The sequence below is a fragment of the Electrophorus electricus genome, chromosome 25 (genome assembly GCF_013358815.1).
Source record: "Electrophorus electricus isolate fEleEle1 chromosome 25, fEleEle1.pri, whole genome shotgun sequence".
In the NCBI taxonomy this organism is placed as follows: domain Eukaryota; kingdom Metazoa; phylum Chordata; class Actinopteri; order Gymnotiformes; family Gymnotidae; genus Electrophorus; species Electrophorus electricus.
The window spans coordinates 5418475-5444002 of NC_049559.1; the positions used below are offsets into that span (position 1 = coordinate 5418475).

The following is a 25528-nucleotide window of genomic DNA, read 5'->3' on the forward strand; positions in this document are numbered from 1 at the left end:
GTATCCCTTCAGATAGTGGAATAGAATCTGTTTAGTGGAACCATCTTTAAACCTAAACAATCAGACAAACAAAAAACCTAAATTGGACATTGCAGCTTTTTCTTTTTTCCTAATAGAAGCTATATAACCAGTGTAATATATAACCTGTGTATGATACTGCTGAGACATTCTATAACATGTAATTCATTCCCTTTTAATCAACTACGTAGCAAACATGTTTTTGTGTCATGTGAAAAAGTTAGAAAAGTAAAATGTAAACTCCTATATACTTCTAAAGGCTTTTCTCACATTTTTGCTTGTCAGCTCCATTCATGTGTCACATTGTCAACAGCATGTTCTGAAGGAAGAAGGTGAAGCAGCATACAACCCCAGTTCACAGATCATTCTGAGCTTATGTTCATGTTATGAACCACAGACCAGAACAATATACTGATATTTGCAGCATAGCAAATACCATGAACTTGTTATTTAAAAGTGCTGGACTGCCCTTTGAACCTGTCCAAGTTGTACAATGTTCTAAACATTATTTCTAAGTAATAATAGTGAAAACACATTTGCACAGGGGTTAGAGTTGGGGTTCAAATGCTGTCAATTTAAGAATATAATCCAACATCAACTAAAATGATCTTTTCTTTTAGACTGGTTACAAGCTACTTTGTTATCTTTACAGAATTTCCTTATTAAAATCCATACCCTCAGTTATCCATATTTCAAGTTTTGGTATGAAAACAAAAACAAAAATAAACAAAAAGGCAGTTCTGATCATGCCTGGTGTTGACATTTTCCCTAATTCAGACCTCAGGATGGTTACAGTTGTGTTTGAAGTCATAATCCAAACAAGCTTCTACATCATATTTTCACACATGTACCTAGAAATGCAATTATTTGGCTATCTGCATTTTATTGAGAAGAGCACTGAGCGAGAGGGTCATAGTGAACTGGGCCATTCATTCCCAGGCTTCTGGCCTTACAAATCACAAAGCATAATAATTTCAACAGGACTCCGTTTGTTCATGCACAAAAGTAATAATGTGCACAATAATTCTGAATGACAATGAATGATGACAAAAGCCAGGGTGTGCTGATGCCGAGATGAGCTGGATAAGTGGAACCCGAGCTGACTCGGGTGGGGTCCAATAAGGCAGTTCCTCCGTGATCTCATGTTCTGGGGCTTTTTATTCCATTTTGCTTTGGGAATGAAAACAATGTGACAATAAAGTGTCTCCTTGAGTAAGTGTTCAGCAGATCCTGGGAGAGGCCCAGTGAGTCCAGCCAAGCTCATGACAGGTCCCCTGTGCTTTAGAGCTTCACTGCTTAACTCGGCATACCATAAGAGGTCACACAATATTTTTCTGAGCTGTAAACCAAAAGAGGTTGTGGTTTGTTCAGCCAAAGATGCAGTAATATTTCAAAGACGAGCAGCAAACATTTGAGCACAGGATAAAAAGTGTAAAGAGTTGATCCAGAGGTGATCCATCAGAGCTAAGGTAACACACACACACACACACACACACACACACACACACACACACACACACACACACACACACACACACACACACAGAGGCATGTCTGTGCTTGCCACAACCTAACCTACAAGCAGCATGAACAAACACAGAATACTGTGCCATGTGAGGCAAGAATGTGTGGCAGCATGTCACTGACTTTGGTCTGCATGTCCCACTAACTTACTAGTATATTTGTCTGCATTGTTTGTATCATTACAATTACTGCAGTCGTATGTAATGGCGAGTACTGGTGCAGTGATGTGCCTACAGGTTGACTGCATGGATGGACACATGGCATCTGTGTTCTGAGCACCAGTATGAGGAAATCTCCACATAGTCAAGGCTAAGGCCTCATGTCCCGCAAACAGGACTAATTAGGACCTAAAGGAGACGTGTCCATAGGCTCAAGCTCTGTGCTCAGCTCCCTGTATGCATTTAAATAAATGTCTATTATGAACAACAGACATGCACATGTATAGGGGCAATGGACCATGTTTGGTGTACAAATTATAAGCAGTTATTCTTAGTCTGACCATCCGTCCTTCAGTTCTATTATGGCAGTAGTCAAAACTATGTACCAAGAATGAACTCAATAATTAAAACAGGTAGTTTCAAAAGAAACAGAACAATTTGGACAGAGGTCCTTCATCAGCTGAGCAAGCACTTTACTATAATATCTCTACATCTCTTACACTGTACACTGCAGTTTCTCACCTAGAATCTTCTTCTTCCAAAAAAGGAAAATAAATAAAAAAACACACACTCAGACAAACACATTTGCAGGAAGAATGAAGACTTCAACAAAAAAAGCATAGAAATGTGTGAATAACAGTAACAGTAACAGTATGTTTCGGACATATCTACTGTGCAAGCAAAGTGTTTATTTTACACACACACACACACACACACACACACACAAACAAGCTTGATTGATTAAGTCTAACACCCAGTCGCTTCCTTGTCTGTAAATGTTAAATAATGTCAGAGATACTGATACAAAACTTTCTTTTATCTGAAGCTACACAGTAATAATAGCAAATCACCCATCTGACTGAAGTACACAATCTCATTAAAAACACCTGCAAACACTTATAATGCACAACAGACAACATAAACAGCAGCTGTGCCATTTACAGGTCGATGTCACGACGACAACACGCCACACAGATGCCAGGAAACCCATCAAAATGAGACGGGACAACACGAAAAGCCCATACAGGTGCGGCAACTGTACAGGCAAAGTGCTTTTTTCCTTCTGGAAGATCAAGGGGATGCACATACACACACATTTGCGTGTGCTCGCACACGCCTACGCACAGAACACGGGAGGGAATCTCTCAGACTCTCATACATTAAGCACTTCTTAAAAACACACGATTACAATAAAACCGTGACAGATTTCTTTCCTAAATTTACTTATTCTTATATTGCAGCCAAGCACAGTCTTTCGGTATGAAGAGATTGTCAACACAAAAAATACTGCTGAGAGAGAACTGAAGAAAACTGAACAGACTTATGCAGGAAAAAAACAACAACAACCAACCAAAAACCAGGGCTTTGATCATATTCACAAACAGACCATCACTCTTCATGTACTGAAAAATCTATGTGTTTCTACAAAGAGAGATTGGTGTAAGCTCCGCCCCCGCCCCCGCCCCTTTTAGCCTGGTACACGTAGAGGGAGTCCGCAAGGCCTAGAAGGCTGCAGGACCTTCTCCACAGCTGGGCCTGCAGCTCCACATCGTAGGAGAGTGCAGAGGAGGACACGCGCTTGCCCTCGTACAGGTAGCACCCCCCGACTCCCTCCAGCTCAGGAGATGCAGCGGCGTAGACGGCTGTGGCTGCAGCCTGGGCAGGGCTCTGGGGAGACACCATTTTTAAAGTCAAACGATGGCGTACTTTGTTCGAATGTTTGTTTGAAAAGGACAGAAAAACTCATTCATAATTGGAATATATTTGCATTTGACATTACATTAACATTACGTAACTTCAACAAACAAAGCAAGGTTGTATGTTTAGATGATCTTTAGAAACAATATGTACAAACAAATGCTTTCTGATTACACAGCTACATTTCTAAGTATATATTCTAAGAGAATATAACTGACAACTGACTCACCTTGCAACATTTGTATGGTAAGATTTTGAGTTCACTGTCCCAATATCTAAAAATCTGAAGAATTTTATAATTGCCTCAAATAACTTAATATTAACATATATTAAAATATTAAGATATCTGACGCATAAGTTTGAAGTGAATTGGAAAGAAATTTTTTTTTTTCGGTCAAAGTTATTTACATAGCGCTTTTTACAACAGCTGTCACACAGCAACTTTACAAATGTCCGAGTCTGTTACGAAACATTACAGAGTCCAAGCCCCCAGTAAACAAGCCAAGGGTGACAGTGGCGAGGAAAAACTCCCTAAGAGCACGAGGAAGAAACCTGGAGAGGAAGCAAGACTCAGAGGGGGGCATCCTCCTCTGGCTGACAACGGTCACTACAATAGCAATAATATAAACAATAAGGAGCAGAATAAGTAGAGAGAGAGAAATATAAATAAATAAATAAAAATTAAAGAAATAAAAAATCAATATCTAGTCCAGAACACAAACCTGTACTTCATTAAAGGTAAGGTCCTTTGATGTAAGAAAACTGCTTGATATATTTGACATGTAATGTCACTTTTCCTATTACAAGCTGCCAAAGATCTTTGATGTTTACTAAGGAGGATACCCATAACCTGTGCAGGATTATCAAAAAGCTAACTCTATCCCTAGTCCAAATTAATCACTTGACCAGGGAGGCAATAATATATCATTTTAATGGTATGAAAACCTCCTTTAAAAACGCTTCCTCATGCCTATGCTTCTTTTGCAGTAGGTTACTTTGGGCTAAAATGCAAAACAGGAATGTTTAGACACTTATTTTGATAGATCAGACCTTCCTGAGTGATGAAAAGGACTATGTAATCATTAACTATCATAAATTTACTTTGTTCAGCTACAGTTTTAATTTCATTGTTTAATATTTTGTTGACTGCTATGGCTAAGATGGGGACACAAGTTCCCAGTTAAGTATATGGCATAGGATTGAAACTTTTACAATGAGAGGAGCAACAGAAAAACAAAGTCGATAAATTCAATCTGATCACACTGCTCTGTGGTTAACAAACTGGTAAAGAATGACTGTCTTGTCATTTTCTTCTCCAAACAGTTACTGATCCCACAGCTATGGATCTTTTTGTCATGTGATACCTGGAAATCCTGGCTAAAGGATAACCAGATCACACCATTATGTGTGACTAAAGGGGGTTAAATGCTGATGGTAAGTTGGGCCAACAGCCTTATATCACACACTCTTTCTCATAGGCAGAAATGCCAATAGACACCATTGATGGATGGACATTACTCTGTTGCATAGACAGTCTTAGAGTCTTTGTATTTGTTCTCCAGTTAACCTTTGCTACTACGCACTTACACATAAAACTCGTCAAGAGTTGTTAAACATTAGTGTCAGCAGCTTGCAAAAACATGTAAATTCTACTCATTCTCGAAACACTGCCTCTACTGATATGCTTGTTCTATCACAGATAGATACAGTTTTAAAATCAGTCTCATCAACCATCAGACTATCCTAGATTGCCATGGAAGAAATGAAGACAGTGTTACGAAAACTTGAGACGCCCTTGTCCTAACATCACCTTTATTGTCTTGGAGTTATTACCCAAAACACAAGCCAATTAAGATAATAAGGCCCATAATAAACATCAGAGTGTTGAAAGAGCCAAAAATGCAAATAAGCCCCCCACTGACTGAGCACCACACGCCTTCTGTTCGGGTATGGAGCATCCTGGGCCCCCTTGTGTTCTGCAGTGCTATGACGGGTTGAATGGAGCAGGTGGTGGTGTTGCAGGGCGAGCTCATTGGCCTGTCACCCAGAAACGAAGGCAATTCAGCAGTAACGCCCCAAGCTACCCACTGCATAGCACTGATGGCAAGCTAGCGGTGGAATCAAGTACAAATCAAGCCAGTTCACTGCACCTCACATTTGAACTGTATCTCTTACCCAATATCTAATGACTATAGCAATATTCCCGAGACAGTCTGTAGACAGACTGTAATAAATAAAATTCAACATCAGAGACATTGCATACACTAGCGGCTTGGAATAAATTTCCATGTTTGTCACGTTTGCAGGTTAAAAGCCTCCTGAAGGGCATTTGTTAAGGGAACTGACCGAAAAACTGATCGTCTAAAGCACACGCCATTGTAAATCAGCTCTGTTTGGTACTAAATCTTGCCACTTGAGAAATAAAACCATCACAGCAATACGTATTCCTGCAGATGTAAAAACAAAAAACACCCCACACCAAAGCAAAACAAAATCAAACAAACCAAAATATTCCTCCATTGTCACTGTTTGTGGGGAAAAAATGCTGGATACTTTGATGTGGGAAAAAATGCTTTGATGTGGGAGTGGTCAGTAATGAACTTTGCAAAAGTCTGGGGCCAACAAAAGATTTGATGTAGCAATGGTATAATTACCATATATAATTTTTTAGAGGAATAGAGGACATGTGTATGCAGTATTTAAAAAAATCTGAAACCCCCCCCCCCCCCCCCCCCCCCCAAAAAAAAAAAAAACCAGCTACAGTGGCAAGTACTCAGTGTGACTTCTTTTTAAACTTGAGCAATAACAGAAACCTGGCTCTCTTAAACCCAACTGGAATGGAACCTGAATGGAATGGTACCAGAAGATGACTTCAGAAAACTTGAAGGTCTTCCCAAGTCTAGCTAATAGTCAGATTATGATGATCTTGTGAACTGTTTTTGATTGGTTGGTTTTTCCTCTGCGTGACGAACAGAATGCAGTGCACTTGGGAAACGGGCTGCATGACATCAAGATGTGCTTGATGCCAAGGGAGGTCACACTAAATACTGACTTTTCCCTGTAGAACCCATTTTGTTCTGAAAATTGCTATTTTTTATTTTATGTACATATTTCCTGTATTTACTGTTTGTATATTAATAAAAAGACTGAGAAATAATTAAATATGTTCATTATAACATTGTTAAAACAAATCTAATGGTGGCCTAAGACTTTTGCACAGTACTGTATGTGATGCATGTACACCTCACATCTCAATAGATGACTGATAAAATACCCTTCAAAATATAATAAAATATCCAGACAAAATAACAAAGAGATTGTCAGATCCACTTCTGAGCTACCGTGGAAAGGATGCTTTAGAAATAAAGGTACACATTTTGGAGTGATTTAGAATGGTTTAAATGGGATCTCTACCATCTTCCTCAAGATTTCTCTGTTAAAGTCACCTCAAAAAGACATTGCATGGTAGATGACTGCTATTAATGTAATCATGCACCTCACACATTAGATATCTTATAGTACATATATGAGGTGTCTTATAGTACATATATTAGGCATTTTATGGTATATATATCTGGATATCATAGATCTTCCAGACTAAGGAGCATCTGAGTTTTGGAGAGATAACTAAGGAGATAACTGCATGCAGCATGATAAATTTTCAATTAGTTTTGGATTTTTTGATTAAATCTAGGTACATTCCCTGCAAAACATTCAAGAGCACACTACTGCATACCCTCCAGGATCCTACCCTGAAGAGTAGGTGGGCGATGAGTCTTTGGGCCAGTCTGGCTGGGGTGCTTAGGTTGCGGTACAGATGGGTGTCCACCACGCCTGGGTCAACGGCACTGGCTGTCACAGCGCAGCCACTGGACTGCAGCTCCTGCTGGAGGCGGTAGGTGAACAGCACCTGGGCCAGCTTACTGTGGGCGTAGGCCCCATGGGCACTGTAGTGCTGCCTTCAAACAACAGAAAAAGTAAATATCAGAAAGTAAGATTTTTTTTTTTGTTGTTTCAATGGATGAATCTACGCAGATGTTTAGGAGGGTGGGTAATGAATCAGAAAGTATGGGGTGCGATAGTAATCCTGAAATTATACGCTTGGCAAATTCAAAATGGAAATCACAAAACCAACTGAATCAACACAGTTCCTGCAGAACCAGGTAAAAATATATTAAATCAGTTCAGTTCAAACAGACCAAATATAAAATATTCTTAATTAGAACAATGTCATCATATCCAGTTTCTACAAAATTGTTTTAAGCTCTGACCGAGAATTTTGATGTATGTCTTAAGATGTTTCACCCTTTGAATGTAACTTAAAAAGGACAACCAATGATGAGCAATTACTCGGCTAGAGAATGGTGGAGCTACTGAGCCTTCACTATACTCATCTTTTTCACTCTACCCATCTCTCGCTCTTAAGTTGACATGAGATGTGCTCTTCTCTCGCTGTCTGCTCACCCCGCCACCACCTCCTAATGGGCCTCTCAGAACCTCATCTCAGGACAGACAAAAAAAAAATCGAGAGAGATGAAAGTGTGCGTGTCGGAGGGTGTGGTGGGGGGTGAATCTTTCCAGAAAAATATAACTGCTGCATAGTGAGGAAAGGAGCCTGATCTCTTATGCAAATGCATGCTGCACCTCTGAGAAATCATTCTTCACAGATTGGTTCCGTTAGGTTTCAAATCACCAGATGCATCTAATGGCAAGTTTTCGTTGTTTAAACAAAGCTGGAACAATTCTGCCTGCACAGCTCCATTAGCAAACACAGGGACACAGCAGCAACCATTTCAATCAATTCCCCTGGGGATTTCCTCAGACACGAGGACAAAATCTCATATTAGGTGAGTCAAATGCAAACATAGATATGAAGGCTAACAGAAGACTCGTGGGGGAAGCAGAAGCATTTAACCCTGCCTAGACCCACTCAGGGTTGTGTGAGAGGTCATCCAGCTTCTGTAGCCTCCTGCGACCTCTTCTCTATCGAGCTGTTTCTGTACCACAGCTCAGACATTTTAGGTCAGAGGTCATAGGGCCTCAGCGACTCTTCCGGAACTGTCCCTGTTACTCCAGCAGGTGCTGTCACTCCGTGGGCGGTTAATGTAAGACTCTACTGATGAACGGAAACAGTGCCTTGCTTTCTACTGTTTTCTCCAGATCACCACTATACTGGAGGCAATGTGGATAAGCGGGACTTAAAGATAAGTTTTATTTATAAACATTGTTTTCATTTGACACTAATATTAAATCATATATTTAACAATGTATAATGTATACATTCAATAATATAGCAAGCAATGAGAATATAATGTGCAGGCTAACAGCTAATTTTAGGTAATTTAGCACAGTTACAAATGTATTTTTATAACGTTATATGATAGGATACACTGATATTTTGGAAATTGCCAATAGTCATTGACTCTCCCACATTTAGCACCTTTAGCTGTAGTGTATAGTCAAAGCCTGTTAGCTAGACCTGGTTAACCAGCAATATAAAGCTAGCTAGCTTACTAATGTAAACACGATCAATATGTAAGAAACGTGTAAAGGGTCTGGCAAAACCAGACGCTTGCGGACATGAAAAAGGAGGCGATTTATTAATTGTACAGGGATAGAGGAATAATCCAAGGTACATAAAGGGGCAATCCAAAACGTATAGAAATAGCCAGTCCAAGTCCGAAACCAAAAGAACAATGACAAAAAAAAAAAAAAAAACAGGCAGAAATTCTGAAAGGGGTAGGCAAAAAGACAAAAAAACAAAAAACAAATAAGAACAAGAACAAGCTACAATACTCTGAAAGGCGATCCAAAAAGAACGCTTGGTATGCTTTAAGATAAACTGTCGACAATGCTACGCCAAGACTGTGAGGCTGAAACATTCTTAAATACACTTGTTATCAAGACATACAGGTGAGTTAAATACTCTGGCAAAATAGATCTGAATTTCACGCCTCCGATTGGTTGCGTCGTTGACTGAGTGATGAACAGGCTGCTGGGTACTGTAGTCTGTATTGGGATCTGGTGTTATGACAAAATGCCAGGTGATACCACTCTGCATACGTCCGTAAAACATGAACCGTGACATTCTCTAATTTAACCAAAGACTTTGATTACTCTATTTAAACCCAGCACAATTCTGCAGTTGATCAATATCCCTAACAGCCTTTAAGCTCTTCTGGTTCAGATAAGTAAAGCTGCGTTGATGTGATCCAAATTCCAGCATTAACATTAACATAACATTCTATGCGGAAATATTTATTTTGCACAGATTTTTGCAGATTTTAAAAAATAAACTGTGCAGGGCCTTTAACGAATGGGCTTCAGATGATTTTTATTCAGCACTGCTGCTTATGTCTACCTATGCTGCTGTAATATGATCCACCTCTATGTAAAATCCAGCCCTGAAGTCGTCTCAGCATTGCAAGGATTAGTGTTTTCCATGTATGAAAACAACACCAGTCAAAGCTTGAGTTAATTACCGAACTAATGATCAAAGCGGCATGATTCAACTCATCAGTTCACACAGGTTTGTTGACGGCGGAGCAGAGGGGTGCTGGTGTCTCAGGGAGCCCTCATGCCTGTGCTACATTCTGGCTCTCCCCTTTTATCTAAGCTGTCAAAGCTAGCTGCTGGAGACTGTTACATTCTTTTAATCTATAATATAATTGTCTTGTGTATGCCAAATAGAACTAAACAAATCTGTGTTGCTTTTCTCTATCAAGCTGTACAAGTGTCACTCTTGTCTCTTGTGATGCTGATGCAAGCTTGACCCCTGAAGGAGAATTCCTGCTTGTCTGCTCCTCAGATCAGCCTGACCATCGTGGACCCTCCATCTGTACCTCACTGACCCATCTGCATGTTCCACCTCTCCTGAAGGTCCTGTGTATTGTCATGACTTCACCACGGCCATCCACCCTCCTGATAGACTGGGTTCAGTTGTTTACTGTGTGGACTCTGAATAAAAGTACTAATTGATTATCAGTGAATAATATGAGTACCTCTGTCAAATATTTGAATCATTTCTTCGGGCTTATAAGCTACTCTTAAACATTTTGTAGCAAGTCAAACATAAAGGCACAATAGTTTGAGGCCCTATGAGTTTATGTATATACTCTAAGGACTGTGCTGATGTTTACACTTTTGTTTTGAGATGTACTGTTTGTGCCAGTTACACAATCAGACTTTTAACTTGTAACGTTTGTGTGCATTTACACTCATGTATTGTCCCTGTTCCTGCAGTGCCCACCAGGAGGAACCAGGGGTTTCACACAAAACAGAGCCACTGGGCTTTTGCTGCTCAGAAATTATGATTCTTGGCTTGAATAAAACCCATGGAGTGAGAGCAGGAGTGCCAGGTTGTAGATATATCTTAGTGAGAGGGCCTGGTAGTAGCCATATCTTCTAGTGGGAGTATTTTGTATTCACATAGATAGCTTTGGTGGATGGAACAGAGTTACAATGAGGGTGAATGCTTCAATATGTATAAGCTGGAGGTTTCAATAACATAATGCTCAAGGAAATCATCATCTGAGAGACACATACCTACATAAGCATAACAGAGAAAAACATTTCCCATAGCATTTAGTCCATTCCCAAAGCCATATCCAAGTGTATAGTATTAGTTATTTTCAAGGTTTCCAAACTCACATGCTTCTGGAGAACAAGAAGTCTTTGTCGGCTGTGTAGTGTGCTGAGGAGGAGATGCTGATGATTCTAGAACACGCCTCGTCCTTCCCAGAATGCACCAGGGTGTCCAGGAGGAAGCGGGTCAGCAGAAAGTGCCCCAGGTAGTTGGTAGCAAAGTGCAGCTCAAAACCGTCATCTGTCTTGCCTTCGGGGACCAGCATGACGGCCGCTGAGACAGATCACTGAAGTGTTACTATGTGCCTTTTGTGACAAATTTCCATTAGGAGACCTGAACAAGCAACAAATGAACAGTACAGAGATGCCTCCTCTCAAGCACATGGCAGGGTAAGAGCTTTCTCTTGTTCTCTTATTCTTCTGCCATGCCTTCCTGGAGCAGAGTGACAACAGTGCACACTTTAGGGTCTCCCCTGCTATGTACCACTCCCCAAAAACTTGATAGTGAGTTAATAAGTTGTGTCAAAGCAGAAACACTACTAAACTGCACAGTGTTATGTCTTTTGCATCTCCTAGAGAGAACACCATAGTACTAATATGCTAATAATACTACTAAGAACAGTCTATTTAGTTCAGCAGTCACCACCCATGATCCTGCATATTTACCATCTTGCAGAGTTTAGTTCTCACACCAGTCCATTATGACTGACCCATCTAACCTTTGTCTCTGTAGGATCCTTGATTAGCTGGATGAGGTGTCATAGATTTGGTTAGAGGTAAAAGGGAAAAGAGATATCCAGGAGTACAGTTGAAGGCTTCTGATCCAATTCATAAATGTCCACCTAAAAACCTATTAAGATGTTCTGAAATATTTTCAGGAATGAATAATATGCTCACCTTTGGTTCAGTGGAAGTGACAGTGTTTTCCTGCATTGCAGTGTTAGGCCAGATCATTTCCTAAGCACACACACCTAGCTCTCCATCCACAGAAATAGAACTCACATTTCTGTTCACAAAGAGCTGTTCATCAACTAATCTATATAGCCTTTTTGGCTCATTATTAATTGTGAACTGCATACTATTCAGAATTGATGAGTGAAGAAAATCTGGATAGAAATGTTATTTCTAATAACTATGTGCCATCTTGATCAAGATCTTGTGATGGATGACAAACATAGGTTTGTAATTTTACTTGATTATAATCACAAGGGAATCTAAAAATAGCATCCTGGAATTTTACCAATACCACCTCCTGATTACTGACCCATATGATAATAATTGATAATATATACATTAATTAGGTAACAGGTCACTAGAACAGAATCTCATTGTAATAGACAAAAAGACCAGAGTTTCAGGCAGGAGACAGAACGCACCATTGTTGATGAGCACATGAAGTGGGAGTCCCTGGGCCTGAAACCTGCACACAAACTGTCGCACAGAACTCAGGGAGGCCAGGTCAACAAACTCAAAGTCCACTGGAACAAAACATACAGAGACACACACAATGAGCAAAAAGAAAAATTAAGGTTCCTGGATTTATTTCTATAAGAGTGCAATGTTTTATCAAGCCTTAGACATCATTCCATTTTAATTCATTAATATGTTCATTAATTAATATCATTAATGTCACATCACTAACCCGAGAGGTGGGGGGGTGGAGAAAGAGAGAGACCTAAGGAGACTACAAAGCGCACCTTAGCTATAGGAGAGGAACAGGTCCATATGCACATGCTTTCCCCTTAATAGCAGTTGATTAGCCAGCTTATCATTATCAGGTATGTAGGAATGTAAATTAATTAAAATGTCCTTGGTAGCAGCCAGCTGGCCTAGAGCCACCCAACCTGCTTTTAAGCATGTTAAAACTAAAGAAGACTTCTTCAGCCTCCTTCCTTAACCACTTGTTTTTGATCAAAGGCAGGGCAATGGCAGTGTTCGCTGCCTGACAGCCCTAAGAAACCTCCTCGGAAGGACAACTGTTCAGGAAAAGTGGCTGCAGCAAATCTAAATTAACCATGAACACTCTCGTGCTTAGGTCACAATCAGGTGCTCAAGCTAGTGTCTCTAAAGCATGGGGTTGTATTGAGGACTGGAGAAGGGTCTAAACCTCTCTGCCTGTGGACACTGCTGTTGCTGCTCATTTTATAGGTTTGAGTATAGATGACTAATTTCTCCCAAAGGGCAGCAAACACAACTTAAAGACCAAAAAGGTTAGTATGTGGAAGTGACATCCATTTTCCCCACAATTATCCAAATGCCTCTTTAATCTTTTGGTCTTTTGTAGGACTGGCTCCACTCTTCCATGCCGCACCAATTTCCCCATGTGGAAAGTCAAAAATCACCCACAAATTTCTGCACTTAAGGTCTGAGCTGTTTAAGGACTCTGTAAAATTACTTCAGCCTTCAGTCATGTGCATAGGAACCACAGGACAGACTGCTATCTCCAGATACAGCTCTGGCCAGACACTACCATTCCACTTAAGTGTGCCTTTATTTTGGGACAAGCCACCCAACAAATAACAACCAGGCTTGCCCCAATACACACAAACACACACACACACACATCCACACCAGCTGAGGTGGAAAGGCAAGACAGAAGAAAAAGCCTCCCTCTATTTGACATAATATACAACTGTTTTTGTGTTATCTGATGCTCATGAGTAACTGGTAGAAAAGTGGAAATAATAAGGCCATGATGCAGCTCCCACCTTGTCTCCCAAAGCCTCGGGGAGAGAGCTAACCTCATTTACACTCCATCACAGCCAACCTGGAGAAGAGTCCCAGCTGGGAATGAAGCTACTATATGTAGGGTTGAAAAATATATCATTTAATTGTTATCACAATATTTGCTGTTCACCTTCAAACAACAGGTATAGTGTTTCAAAACTAAACACACACACACACAAAGAAAGACAGAGAAAGAGAAAATCACATGGAGAGTAAGGAAAATAAAGGCAAAATAACATTCATAATAACCCATGACACCACTTGTGCTACATTCAGTGCTAGTGGAAAGAACAGAGTACGTGCCTCTAATCTGCTATACAGCCAAACCCCACATGTGACACAATGGCCAGAATACTGATGACTCTTTATGTGCTACAGAGCCAGGCATTCCTAGATGTTGACAAGTTCTAATTTTCTACTTCCTTGAAACAACAGCCTGGGGGTTTTATGAGCTGCAATAATAAGATTAAGGCCTGAGAAGGTTGAGAATCCTTTTTTATGCAGGAGCGGTTCTGCTCTAGGTACAGCTTATTGACAAATGTTCTGATAGTTAATAATTACCTTTATAATCAAAAAGACTTTTCACTAAAATAACAGGAGTGTTCATCCATTTTTGCAGATGTTTCTCAAATTCTGCCTTAATGTTTAAATTCAAACAACTTCTCAATACAGCAGGTCCCTGCCAGAAAATGTACGAGTATAGGGACACTCTTCAGGACAAACTCTATGGTTGTAAAGTCCTGATACACATCATAATTTAACTAACATTTTAATCCAGTAGAACAAAATATTAGCATTAAGCATAAACAAAAAAAAATCCAAAAACTCAAAAGGGCTGTCTGCACCATGGTAGCATACAGAGCTGGACATGTTGCATTCACAGACAGTGTTCATTTCAATTTCTGCTAGATCTGACATGTGGTGCTCAGACAGGGATAAAGGCGAAGCCAGTCATGCTGGGCGTCCATCAGAAATCTGACGAAGGTGAGAAGAATGAGACAGATAATCGGGTCAGCAGTTTAGCTGCACGCCCCTCAGGCCAATCACTGCACTCCACTCCAGCACCCTCAGGAAAGCGAATGACTCTGAGATGAGAATACACTCATAAAGCACACATACATCAGCTTTTTTCTATGAAAAAATACACAGCTGTGAGTGCTCTAGGTGGGAGTTGACTACAGTTGCTAAATTAGGGAGGAGTTGCCATATTTCTTTGTACTAGATGATATCAGTATCTCCTTTACCATATCAATGCACAAGTGATTCACAGTTAAAGCATTACGTTCACCACCCACTTTATTCTAAATATTTGATTAATTAAAAACACAGCGTAGCTGCGAAATATATTAAATCTGCAGTACTGTTTGTGCTGGCTGTCATCCAGCTCTCCACCACCGGTCAGTTTATGACACTGCTGCAACCTGTGCCCTGGCACCCAGCTCTGCTATCATAGATAATGAGGAGCAACCTGGCCACAGCTAACTGGAAACCTCACACTATATGCTTGTTTGGGAGGGCAATGAGTGGCCCCATGCTGAGCACTTGTGTGACTGTGCCTGACACAAGTGTCACAAAATTCTGAGAATTCTTTATTCTTTGTCCCACTGTTTTTGGCTCTGTGCATCTGTGGCAGTGTGAGCAACCTCATGAGTTATTTGAAGCAGTTTATCATGAGCACTTGTGACTTCAGTTGATATATTTTTCCTGAGGCTGGCTGCACTGATGCTGAAGCCTGTGGACGCTGCCTATCACACCGCTCATTGTGATGGTTATAAACTTCCTGATTTATGTAGGACCTCAGGTATGCTACCTCTGACAGTAAAAATGTCTTGCCGTTTACTTATGTAAATCCCAACCTTACACACTGTAGCCTGTGACATGGAGAAACCCTGCCGAAATGGCTATCCCAGTTGTTCATCCTCAACACTTTTGCCTTACATGCCAACCTTTTTAATTCTTCTACATAGTTCTTTTAAGCTGATATCTAAAGTCATGATGGATGTTCCACTTGTTCAGACAGGTTTCACACAGTTCCAGAAAAAGGCAGGTACCTTCTGGCTTCACAGATTTTTACAGTGAAAACTGAATCGTATTAAACCCAGAACAAAGCCATTTTTGTTCATTTTTACAAACAATTTGTCTTGTTGTCATACATGTTCACAGTCTAAATGTTGAGAGGAAGACCACAGAAACTAAACACTTTTCATTTAATCTTCCTAATAGCAACTGTTGGGGCAATGTATCGTTGTATCCCTAGTCTGTATACCTTTAGGTCTTCAGTACAATGAACGTCTGCAGGTCACTTAGAGTTTATCTCACACACTTGCAGTTAGGTTCAGTACTATAATTAGCAGCAGACTGCTTTGCTCGCAAACAGCAGGAGTGGGCAATCCCTGCTGTTCCTCTGGCCAATCAGGAGGCCTGATGGCCACCCACTGAGAGGGGGGGGACAGTTTGAGAGACAGGGGGGCTGTGGGGGGGGGGGGGGGGTCTAGGAGCAGTTAATGCACTCTCACCCTAATAAAACAGACCTATCAGCATAAAGTAAACATTTTTTTTTTTTTACTTGGTGTCTCTTCACACACACGGTTGTATTTGAAAAATTACTCATAACATCTTTAAACTGATGGTCAAGGATTTTCTTCAATCCAATAACTTCATGGAATAAACAGATAAACCTGCACAACTGTACTAGGTTTAAAAAAAAAACGTACATACAAATTGCATCAACATTGGTTGATAAAGGTGGGGCAGCAGGCATCACCCATTTCCTCGATCCATCAGCAGCTGGGAGTGGCCATCCCTACAAAGTTCTTCAGGGAACTTCGAATTCATTATGGGACTGTACGCAACAGCAATCTCACCTTTAAGAGAAATGCTTCATATATTTAATGTTTCCCCTTGCTGTAATAGGGCCTGAAGAGAGGCAGAGTCCTGCTGTTTGTTTGAGGAGATTTAAGATGCCCTGTTCCACAGGGCAGGCATTCACTTAATAGGTAAATGGTAAAAGGGAATTACTCACCTTTTTTTTTTCCTTTTTACAAGCATTACTCATGCTCATTATTAAATATTAAGCATAATCAAAAGTGAACTCTATTTGGCAGCTAAGCCAAATGGTTTCTCAGGAAACTATCTACATATCTATCTTTTGTGAAGCTGTTAACATCGAGACCTCACACTTCACCCCAGATTCAGCATCCAAATGACGTACACTAGTCGAAAGTGGTGAAAAGGGGCTTCAAAGCATAAAGTCCACTCTCAGGGATGAAACATAAAACACCCCTGAAAACCAATGAGCTGCTAAGACATGTGGTTGAAAAAGGCAGGACTAATGGACACAGGCACTAATCATACCAGTAAAAGAACAATGAAGGGGTACTATTATTCAGAGATGCACTATGCTTGCACAGCTGAAGAAAGACCTGGTTGTTTTAGTGTACTACAGAGTTGTTACTATGGCAGTAATTAAGTTAATAAACTCAAAGAAAAAGAACTTATCTGTACTCTCAGAACTTTAGAACCGCATGGAATGAACGTTATGATTTTAACATCAGCGTTTTCTAATATAAACTCCTGGAACTTCAGATGATGAGAACACCTAAGATACTATGCAGAACCAAAAAGGCATTTTTGCAAGGAGAACTGCCACTCCCTGGATATTTTCTTTTTTAGACCATTCACTGTAAACACTAGAAATGGTTGTACGAGAAAATCCCAGTAGATCAGCAGTTTCTGAAATACTCAGACTAGCTTGTCTAGGACCCACAACCATGCCATGTTCAAAGTCACTTAAATCACCTTCCTTCCCCATTCTGATTCTTGGTTTGAACTTCAGCAGGTTGTCTTGAACATGTTCACATGCCTAAATGCACTGAGTTGCTGCCATGTGCTTGGCTGATTACATATTTGTTTTAACAAGCACCTGAACAGGTGTACGTAATAAAGTGGCCAGTGAGTGTACATATTAATTCAAAATTGCAAAGTGTATAGGGTTAACAGAGAAACAGGCCATTTTGGACAGCTGTGCAGTTTTTTATTTGAAAAAGTTTATATATATATATATATATATATATATATATATATATATATATATATATATATATATATATATATAGCAAAAGAGAGAGAGAGAGAGAGAGAGAGAGAGAGCGAGAGCAAGAGAGTCTAATTTGCAGAAGTATAAGATAAAACTCAGCTATGATAATATTCACACATTTCCATACTTCCATAATTTTCACTGTCACTGTAAATGCACTTAATAGCTGTGAGTTAGAGATTTTGAGGAGTTTTTGCAGGTCTCGGATTGTGATGAGATTTATTGCAAATAAGAATCAGAGTCCATAGGTTTGAACGAGAATGTAGGTAGAATGTGGGTGGCATTTAAACCATAATTTCCAGACATAACTGAAACATCTAAAAATGTTTTCCTCATGCTATAGCCCATGTATATTCCAGAGCTGGTTGCAACTTGGAGAAGGAATCAACAGAAATAAAAAGTAAAATGTAGCAATACCAAAAATATCACCGATGTATCTCATAAATACTAAGGATATATTGTTCAAAAAAAGGATGGTCCCCTTTTAGTACACATACTAACTCCTTATTTGTGAATAGTACTTGGAGTCAAAGGTGTTGGAGTTAACAATGACAGTCTTAAGAGAATACCTGTGGGAGGGTTTTTCTCTGGTCTTATATCAAGAAAATGCTGTAAAGCTCAAACATCAAAACATCTTCATTAGGGATAACTGTATACCCCTTAATGCCCATTGAAAAAAGTAGAGTTGGCAGGAATCATTTGTTCTTTCAGGCATTCAAAGACGGTAGAAGACCTGAAAAGTTTTTAACATATTTTGGTAAAGACTGAACCATTGGTTGAAAAATGTCTTTGAGAAACTGGGATATAATTTCTGTCAGGCAAGAATAAGAAGATACAGCAGGATGTCCAGGATTGTTTTCCTTATGAATTTTATGGAGAAGACAAAAATGGCTACAGCGAGTATCATCTACAATAAGATTCTGTGCAGACTCGGGGAGGCATCCTACTCAAATTTCATGACTGATAGTGAACTGAATGTCAGTCTGTAACTGTGGAGTGATGTCAGAGCTGTACCGCCTCTAAAAGCTGGTATCAGAAAACAATCAGAAAACTGATTGTTTCCTTCTTGTAAAGGTCTTTTCTCCAAATGACAACAACTCCACTCTTATCAACTGTCTTAATAATAATGCCACTTTGTTTGTTAAAACCTTTAAGTGTATAGTCATCTTCCTTTGGAAGATAACGTTTTTAGTATATATTTTATATGAATATATATGAGTATTTGATATATGATGCAAAAAAGATTTATTCATGGTAATTGCTGAGAAACAGACATTAATCATTATTACAGCTGCTTAAGATGCAACACAGACAGTGAGATGTAATTAAGTGCACACCTAATTGATTGTAGTATTTCTTGGCATCAGAGGGTTAAAAGCTTATTGCACAAAGAACAGAGGCATGATGTGAATGTTTCTGATCCTCTGTCTTCAGTCATGTTTTACAAACTACAATTACATCTAAGAAATAGAGGACTCCAAATATTGTCTGCTGAGTTACCATGTGTTCCTTATCTATTAACAGGTTTAATTTGCATGTCTATAATCTGAGGTTCTTATCAGACAGGCTAATGGTGGACAGACTCATGGCAGACATGCTCAAACCAGTGTAACCATGCTTTTTCTTCTGCAGCAATGACTGCCTATAACTCCTGCTATGATTTCATGTAACCCTCCTGGGGATGTCTAATTTGTTTAACACTCCACTATGTTCCCTCAACCTGTGGCTGATGTGGATTAGTATGCTCCTGACATCACTGTCCTGGAGACACTCTTTCTGAGGACAGGCAATCTTAAATGACACTATGACACTCCTCAAGAATAATGAGCACTAGATTCTGCCATAAAATACAAGTAATACCACTAAATACCAATGCCGAGAGGCAGGAAACCATACATCTCAACATAAATGAGCCTTTAAGAAAATCAGGAGCACTGTGAGTTTATGTCCCTCTACAGTTCCTTTGTGGTGAAGAAACCCCTGAATGTTCTTTCTGGAATGTTACGCATCATCTATTTTTCATGCATCCACTGATAAGATATTGGTAACAGCTGTTTTTCCCCAAATGTAGCTCAAGCAGTAGTTTCAGAGATGGTGGACAGGTGTACTGCTTTGCAGTGCAAAGCATAGCATGTGTCTTTGCAAACAAACCTCAATTATCTCTGCCAAGAAACTACAAACCCAAAAGCTCCTCAGCCGCTACAACTGAGACAAGATCACACAGGGAGGGAGAGATGAAACAGGGAGGGATTCCATTCGACACATGAAGGTGTTAAATCTCTTGTCTCTAGCACCTTCAGGCACCCCTTCTGTGAGTGGAGCAGCTGAATAATATGCACTCCTCTGTTCATACACCATCACTGGTCTTCACCATGGGATGTGTGCAGAGTGGTAAACATGTGCAGAGATAGAGGAAAAAAAAAAAAAAAAAAAACCTCACCTAGAGCTCTGCTTTGCTCCTCCCGAATACTCTTCACAGCAGCCAGACCCTGCTTTTTGTCATGTGATGCTGGTGGAGAGAGTGAGTATTATGGGTTACTGCAATAATAAAAGCATGTTGCTAAAATTCCAAAATGAAGCACAACCTGTATGTTATAATATTGCTTTAATGATGAAAATCCACCTGAGCAGCTCAAAATGCACTCAACCTTAATTAACTGTTAAAATCTCTCTCTAAACAATCAAGTTTCAATAAACTATGAATGAAATATTGAACTGAAATACTTCAACAAATGTTCAGTCTCATAAAAAAACACTATCTTGATTTACCATAGTGTTTGTCATCAATTTGAGCATTTATGTAATAGTAAATCCACAGTATGTGGAAAAGATCAAACCAAAGTAGACTATGTCTGGGAGGGAAAAACTATTTTAGTCTCAGAGCATCAACACCCAAAGGCAGTAATTTGCCTAGTATTATTTTTGGCTTCTGGGAATTAAATACATAACCTAATTAACAAATCCTATTAAATAACTTACAAATGAGGAGGAAGACAAAATCAGGATAAAGAACATACATAATTTTTCTGGTCATACAGTACTTTACATGAAAGTGACAAAATATTCAAATACACGTCACACTGGAACATATTACAAATATTATAAAACCTCAACAATAAAACACATAGCACAATTTAATCACATTTTATTACAATTCCTTATTTCTGTTTTGTATGCCTCTTTTAAAAAGCACTATACAAATAAACCTTTAAAGAAATTCCAAACAGCACCAATACAAACCATTTAATATCACAATTCATTGCATTTTACTACCTATAGAAATCTATCTGAACAAATACAGACCATAAATTGGGTGTATATGTTTTGCACTCTTTGGATATATCCAAATACCCAACACAGAATGCAAAAACCTGAACTCATTTTTAGGTGCATGTTTTGGAACTGAGGGCACTTATTCCCATGACTGCCCTTGTTCTTGGTAGTTCAGCAGCCCAACACAGACCCTTGTGAGCAGGATGTAAACAGAGGGGCAGATGGCTCCGTTGCTGACACATCTGTACTGATGATCTAATTTACTACCAGGCAATAAAGTGCATGTCATTATAAATGTTGTTACAAACTCTGCTTTACACCCTGTGAAATACCCCTGTGAGAGTTCATTACCCAAATGATAACAGTGCTCTGCTGTGTGCATCAGTAGACACTTGATGCATATCTCAAAATAATAAACTTCATTATCACTAGCAGTGTTTTATTGCAACATTTCATTAACTTCCTTACACACCCAAACACCACACACACACAACTTCATGCTGTGCAGTTGGTGATTATTAAAGCCTTTTAATAGCCACAATAATAAAGTGACCTTTACAGTATCAATAATGCAAAACAGCAATATGTACAAAAAAAGAAGAAGAAAAAAGCAGACTTATTTTAGAGATTTTTAGGTTCACAGGTTCTTGTGTTTTTACTGTTCACTGGACAGACTTTTATTAACAGCTCCAGCTCACTTATCTGTCAGAAGCATTTTTGTTTTTGGCAGAAAAAAATAAAGAATATAAAACACCACCCCGTCAGGATAGTTTCACTACAATGCCTGGATATAAACTAGGGACTCTAAGGTAACGCAGTGTCAATATCACACGCAACTAATTAGAATGTTCATGGGTGGGACTTGCGTTTGACTGACAGGAATGTTAAGAACTTTGAACTTTTTGGGCCATTTCTAAATATAATGTTCTCTCAGCAATATACCCTGATCAACTTAATAATATAATGAAATAGGTTGTGCAATCAGAAACTGCCTTTTAATCACAGGAATGGTATCTAAATGTGTTTTTTCCAGCATCAAAGCAGTCTCATTATGGTGAAGGCAGCCACTGTTAAGACTTTACAGACTGAGGGAAAACTTGCTGAATTCACCACTGGGAACAGGCATACCCAGCCCAACTACAGCTGTAAGATATTTGTCCATCACTAATCTGCATACACTTCATACCCTCTTTCTCCTATCACAAGGTGGTATTATAAGGACAGATTTAGTCTTGGACTACAGCACACTGTCAATTATGATTACTTTTAGACGTAATGGATAAAACTCTATCTAAGGTTTAGGGCCAATGCCTTTAGCTAAATACTAAACATAATGTGCATGTTTTAGTCTGTATAACCTGTCTAAGATCAAGTTTAATGTATTAGTATGGCAGGCCTGTTTACAGGTGTTAAGCGCTTATGTTCTGAGAATGCCTGGAAGCTATAATAAAGAGAGCCAGTTTTCTATGCATGTTCCACTTTACAAAACACAAATAAGTTCTACACAGCAGCCATGAAATTATAGTGGTGAGAGAAAGCTCACTAACAAAGAAGACTTGAATTCTCACACTGGCCTCCCACTATAGAAGAATATTTACTAATTACCTGAAAATTCTGTTGGCCATGGTTTTTACCTTGTTAGAACAAGCTCTGCACTTAATTTCTTATCCTGTCTCTCAATATTCATTAGCCTGCCTGCATGCACTAGCGTTCTTGTATGTGTGCACTGCCAGTTCTCGCCCTCTTGCAGATCATGCAGCATGTACCAGATCCAAACATTTAAAAAACTCTTCAAATAATGTTGCTCGATCTTCACTGTTGTCTGTACAAGCTCGTTCTTGCTCGGTGTGCAGTGAAGAGAGAGGCCAATAGACCCCCAGGGTGAGCTACATAACACTCTCATCTTTATCATTTTACAAGAGCAGAAAGGTCAGGAATAACCGAATGTGAACGTCATGAAACATGAGTGTGTGTGTATGCACTGAGTGTTACTCTACCTATGATAACATGCATCCCCAGACCAGCCAGCTGCCTCACTATCGCATATCCCAGGCCCCTGGCTCCCCCTGTCACTATGGCAACCTTCCCGTGCTGTTTAGGCAGAGCTGTAAGAGAGATGGGGAAACTCAACATGTTGCTCTTTCATCTGTCATCTAATTCAGAAGAGCACATTGCTGCAAGCTGACTTGTGTCTGTTTCCATACAAAACCACACCAAAGATAACAGTACTTTTATTCCAGGATAAAACATTTTTTGGAGGTTGGAAGAAGGAAGCTTCAGAAATAATTTCATGAATATTCAGTTAAATCAAATTAATCCACATAGCAACCCTACTTTCCATGAACTCATCAGTAGTACACCTTATTACTAACAGTACGTGTTAATGTTGTATGTGTCCAGCTGGACTTGCACTATGTGATTATAGGTGATAGTTCTAGTGAAGTCTGGTTGAGGTTTGAGCTATAGGCCAGTGTTCAATGACTAAATCCAGTACAAACTGCAGGGATCCATAAATGTGTTAATATTCCTAGGTTGATGCACAGATTCAGGATTAGCGTGTTTCTGTACAGGGAGCACACGTCGAGCAGCAGCCCTGATAGCTGGTCACAGCTTATCTTCACAGAGCTTTGGAGGCGACATTCACGTAAAGAAAAGGCAGTAAGCTAGTCCGACCTCCTTCCCATTTGAACAAAAGTTCACTGAATCTGTTATATCTGACAGGTACCCAGTGTCATTAGTTGTGTTATATGGGGCAGACACGATTCAGAAGTATGTTAACAGAATGATATAGCTAAAGATTATTTTAAAAACTTATATTTGAGTAATCGTGTGCCACATTCTGCCAATAAAACGCTTACGACCTGTTTATTTTAAGTCAGTGTTCCATACGTGAGTGGAAGTATTAGGTAGTTAGCGAACACTTATCATGGCCTGTGCTAAGCGGTGAAATGAAACCGTAGCATTTTCTACCTGTGTGTGTGTGTGTGGCTGTAATTGTTTTGACTGTGACAATTTAGGCATTAAACGTGCTTCACGTAAGGTAGCCACGTTGATTAGAAGTTTTATCCTACGCAGACTAACGGACCTAGAGGACATTCACTGGCAAGTGGGAACAACGCAGGCTAGCAGCTAGCATGAAACGCAAAGCACCGCTGTTCGTCACAGCGCGACTAACATTTTAATTTTACATTTTAACATTAAAGCTGCTCAAACGCCGCAGGCTGACCTGGAACAGCGAACGGTTTGTGGAGGAGCTGATAAAACAGGACCTTCACGGCGGTAAGGTAGAGCTTTAAGACGGGGAGGACGCGCGCCAGTACCGACATGTCCGCTTCGACTAGCAGCTGCGCGAGCCTCCGGTACCGCGCGGCCGCGCGCCCTTCTCTCAGGTCCGCGCGCGCGCGCTGCCGTGTTTCACTTCCCCCCGTTTCTTTCGCCGAAAGCTTGGCTCCAAAAGCACTGCTCCCTTACAAGGAGACTAAGTTATGCACAAAGTCTGAGAAAGAAATAATGGATTGGGACGTATTTTTCGACACAAAATAAAGATGTGAACTATTTAGATTTTTAAAACTCATGCTACTCCAAGACATTTAGTACTGCAGAACAAAGAAGTGCTTAAAAACATCCTACTTAGTCTTTCCATATTTCATTGCCCTATAGGTCTATTATAGGTGTAGTCTATTATTTACTGATTAAATTTACGTGTAACAAAATGTTGCTTTTTGAGTTTTGTAACCGGTAAATAAATATTTTACCAGAATCGGCCTGATTATTAGCCAAGTGCACAAGTGAAACGATGGCAGGGCTCTTTTACCATGAAACCATTCTGAAGTAAATGAGAGTGAATAACTTCAGTTTGAGGGGTTTTTTTCTGCTTCCACATCAGGACATTATGTCCAAGAAGCAAAGGGACACTTCCTGTCCCATGCGGGATTTACATCATACCATCATCACATCATAAGAACCTCACATCACTCCATGCATACGCCATACTAACCTCACACCTTACCAGCCTCACATTACATTACATTACCTTGCTACATTCTAAAAACCTCACATCACTCCAGCCTGACTGCCCACCTGTGCTTTTTGGTCTGGACTACGCACAGGAGTTGTGATTCAAAAGGAACCCCAACCATAATTTTTTTAATATAAATGTTTTAACAGGTTTTTCTCATACTGAGGACACTGTGTAGATGAGCATTTAATGGAATTCTGACACCTTTTGATACATTGTGCAGGTATTATCAAACTTGTCCCAACACCACAGATTCAAGACCATAATAAGAGAAGAATTCTGATCAAGGTGTGCTCAGCAATCAGGTGTACCCCCCTTTAGCTCATTGCATGCATCAGCACAAACATTCTGATTAGTTGTATTTCATTAGGTGCCATTCCCTGAGTGCTTTTTATCCACAGTAAATGGAGTTCAAGTTATTATCAAATTAAT

The 25528-nt window shown here is 39.7% G+C and overlaps 1 protein-coding gene and 1 long non-coding RNA gene across 4 annotated transcripts; one reads left to right on the plus strand and one right to left on the minus strand.

The window, feature by feature from the left end:
* Positions 1–2499: 2499 nt before the first annotated feature.
* LOC113586733 (dehydrogenase/reductase SDR family member on chromosome X-like) lies at positions 2500–24414 on the minus strand. 3 transcript variants are annotated; one of them, XM_027025077.2, is made up of 7 exons: positions 24305–24414; positions 23076–23183; positions 20246–20314; positions 12359–12460; positions 11049–11256; positions 7150–7357; positions 2500–3368 (listed from the first exon to the last, which is right to left on the minus strand). In XM_027025077.2, exons 1-7 carry the CDS (start codon positions 24402–24404, stop codon positions 3123–3125), a joined length of 1041 nt encoding a protein of 346 aa, XP_026880878.2. In that variant the 5' UTR covers positions 24405–24414; the 3' UTR covers positions 2500–3122. The 3 variants fall into 3 exon arrangements, with proteins under 3 accessions (XP_026880878.2, XP_026880877.2, XP_026880880.2); XM_027025076.2 differs by having other exon boundaries at positions 7135–7357; XM_027025079.2 differs by lacking the exon at positions 12359–12460 and having other exon boundaries at positions 7135–7357.
* Positions 4054–7210, plus strand: LOC113586734. The gene is made up of 3 exons (XR_003411648.2): positions 4054–4136; positions 4722–4832; positions 7142–7210. It is a non-coding gene; the product is annotated as an uncharacterized LOC113586734 (long non-coding RNA).
* Positions 24415–25528: the final 1114 nt, after the last annotated feature.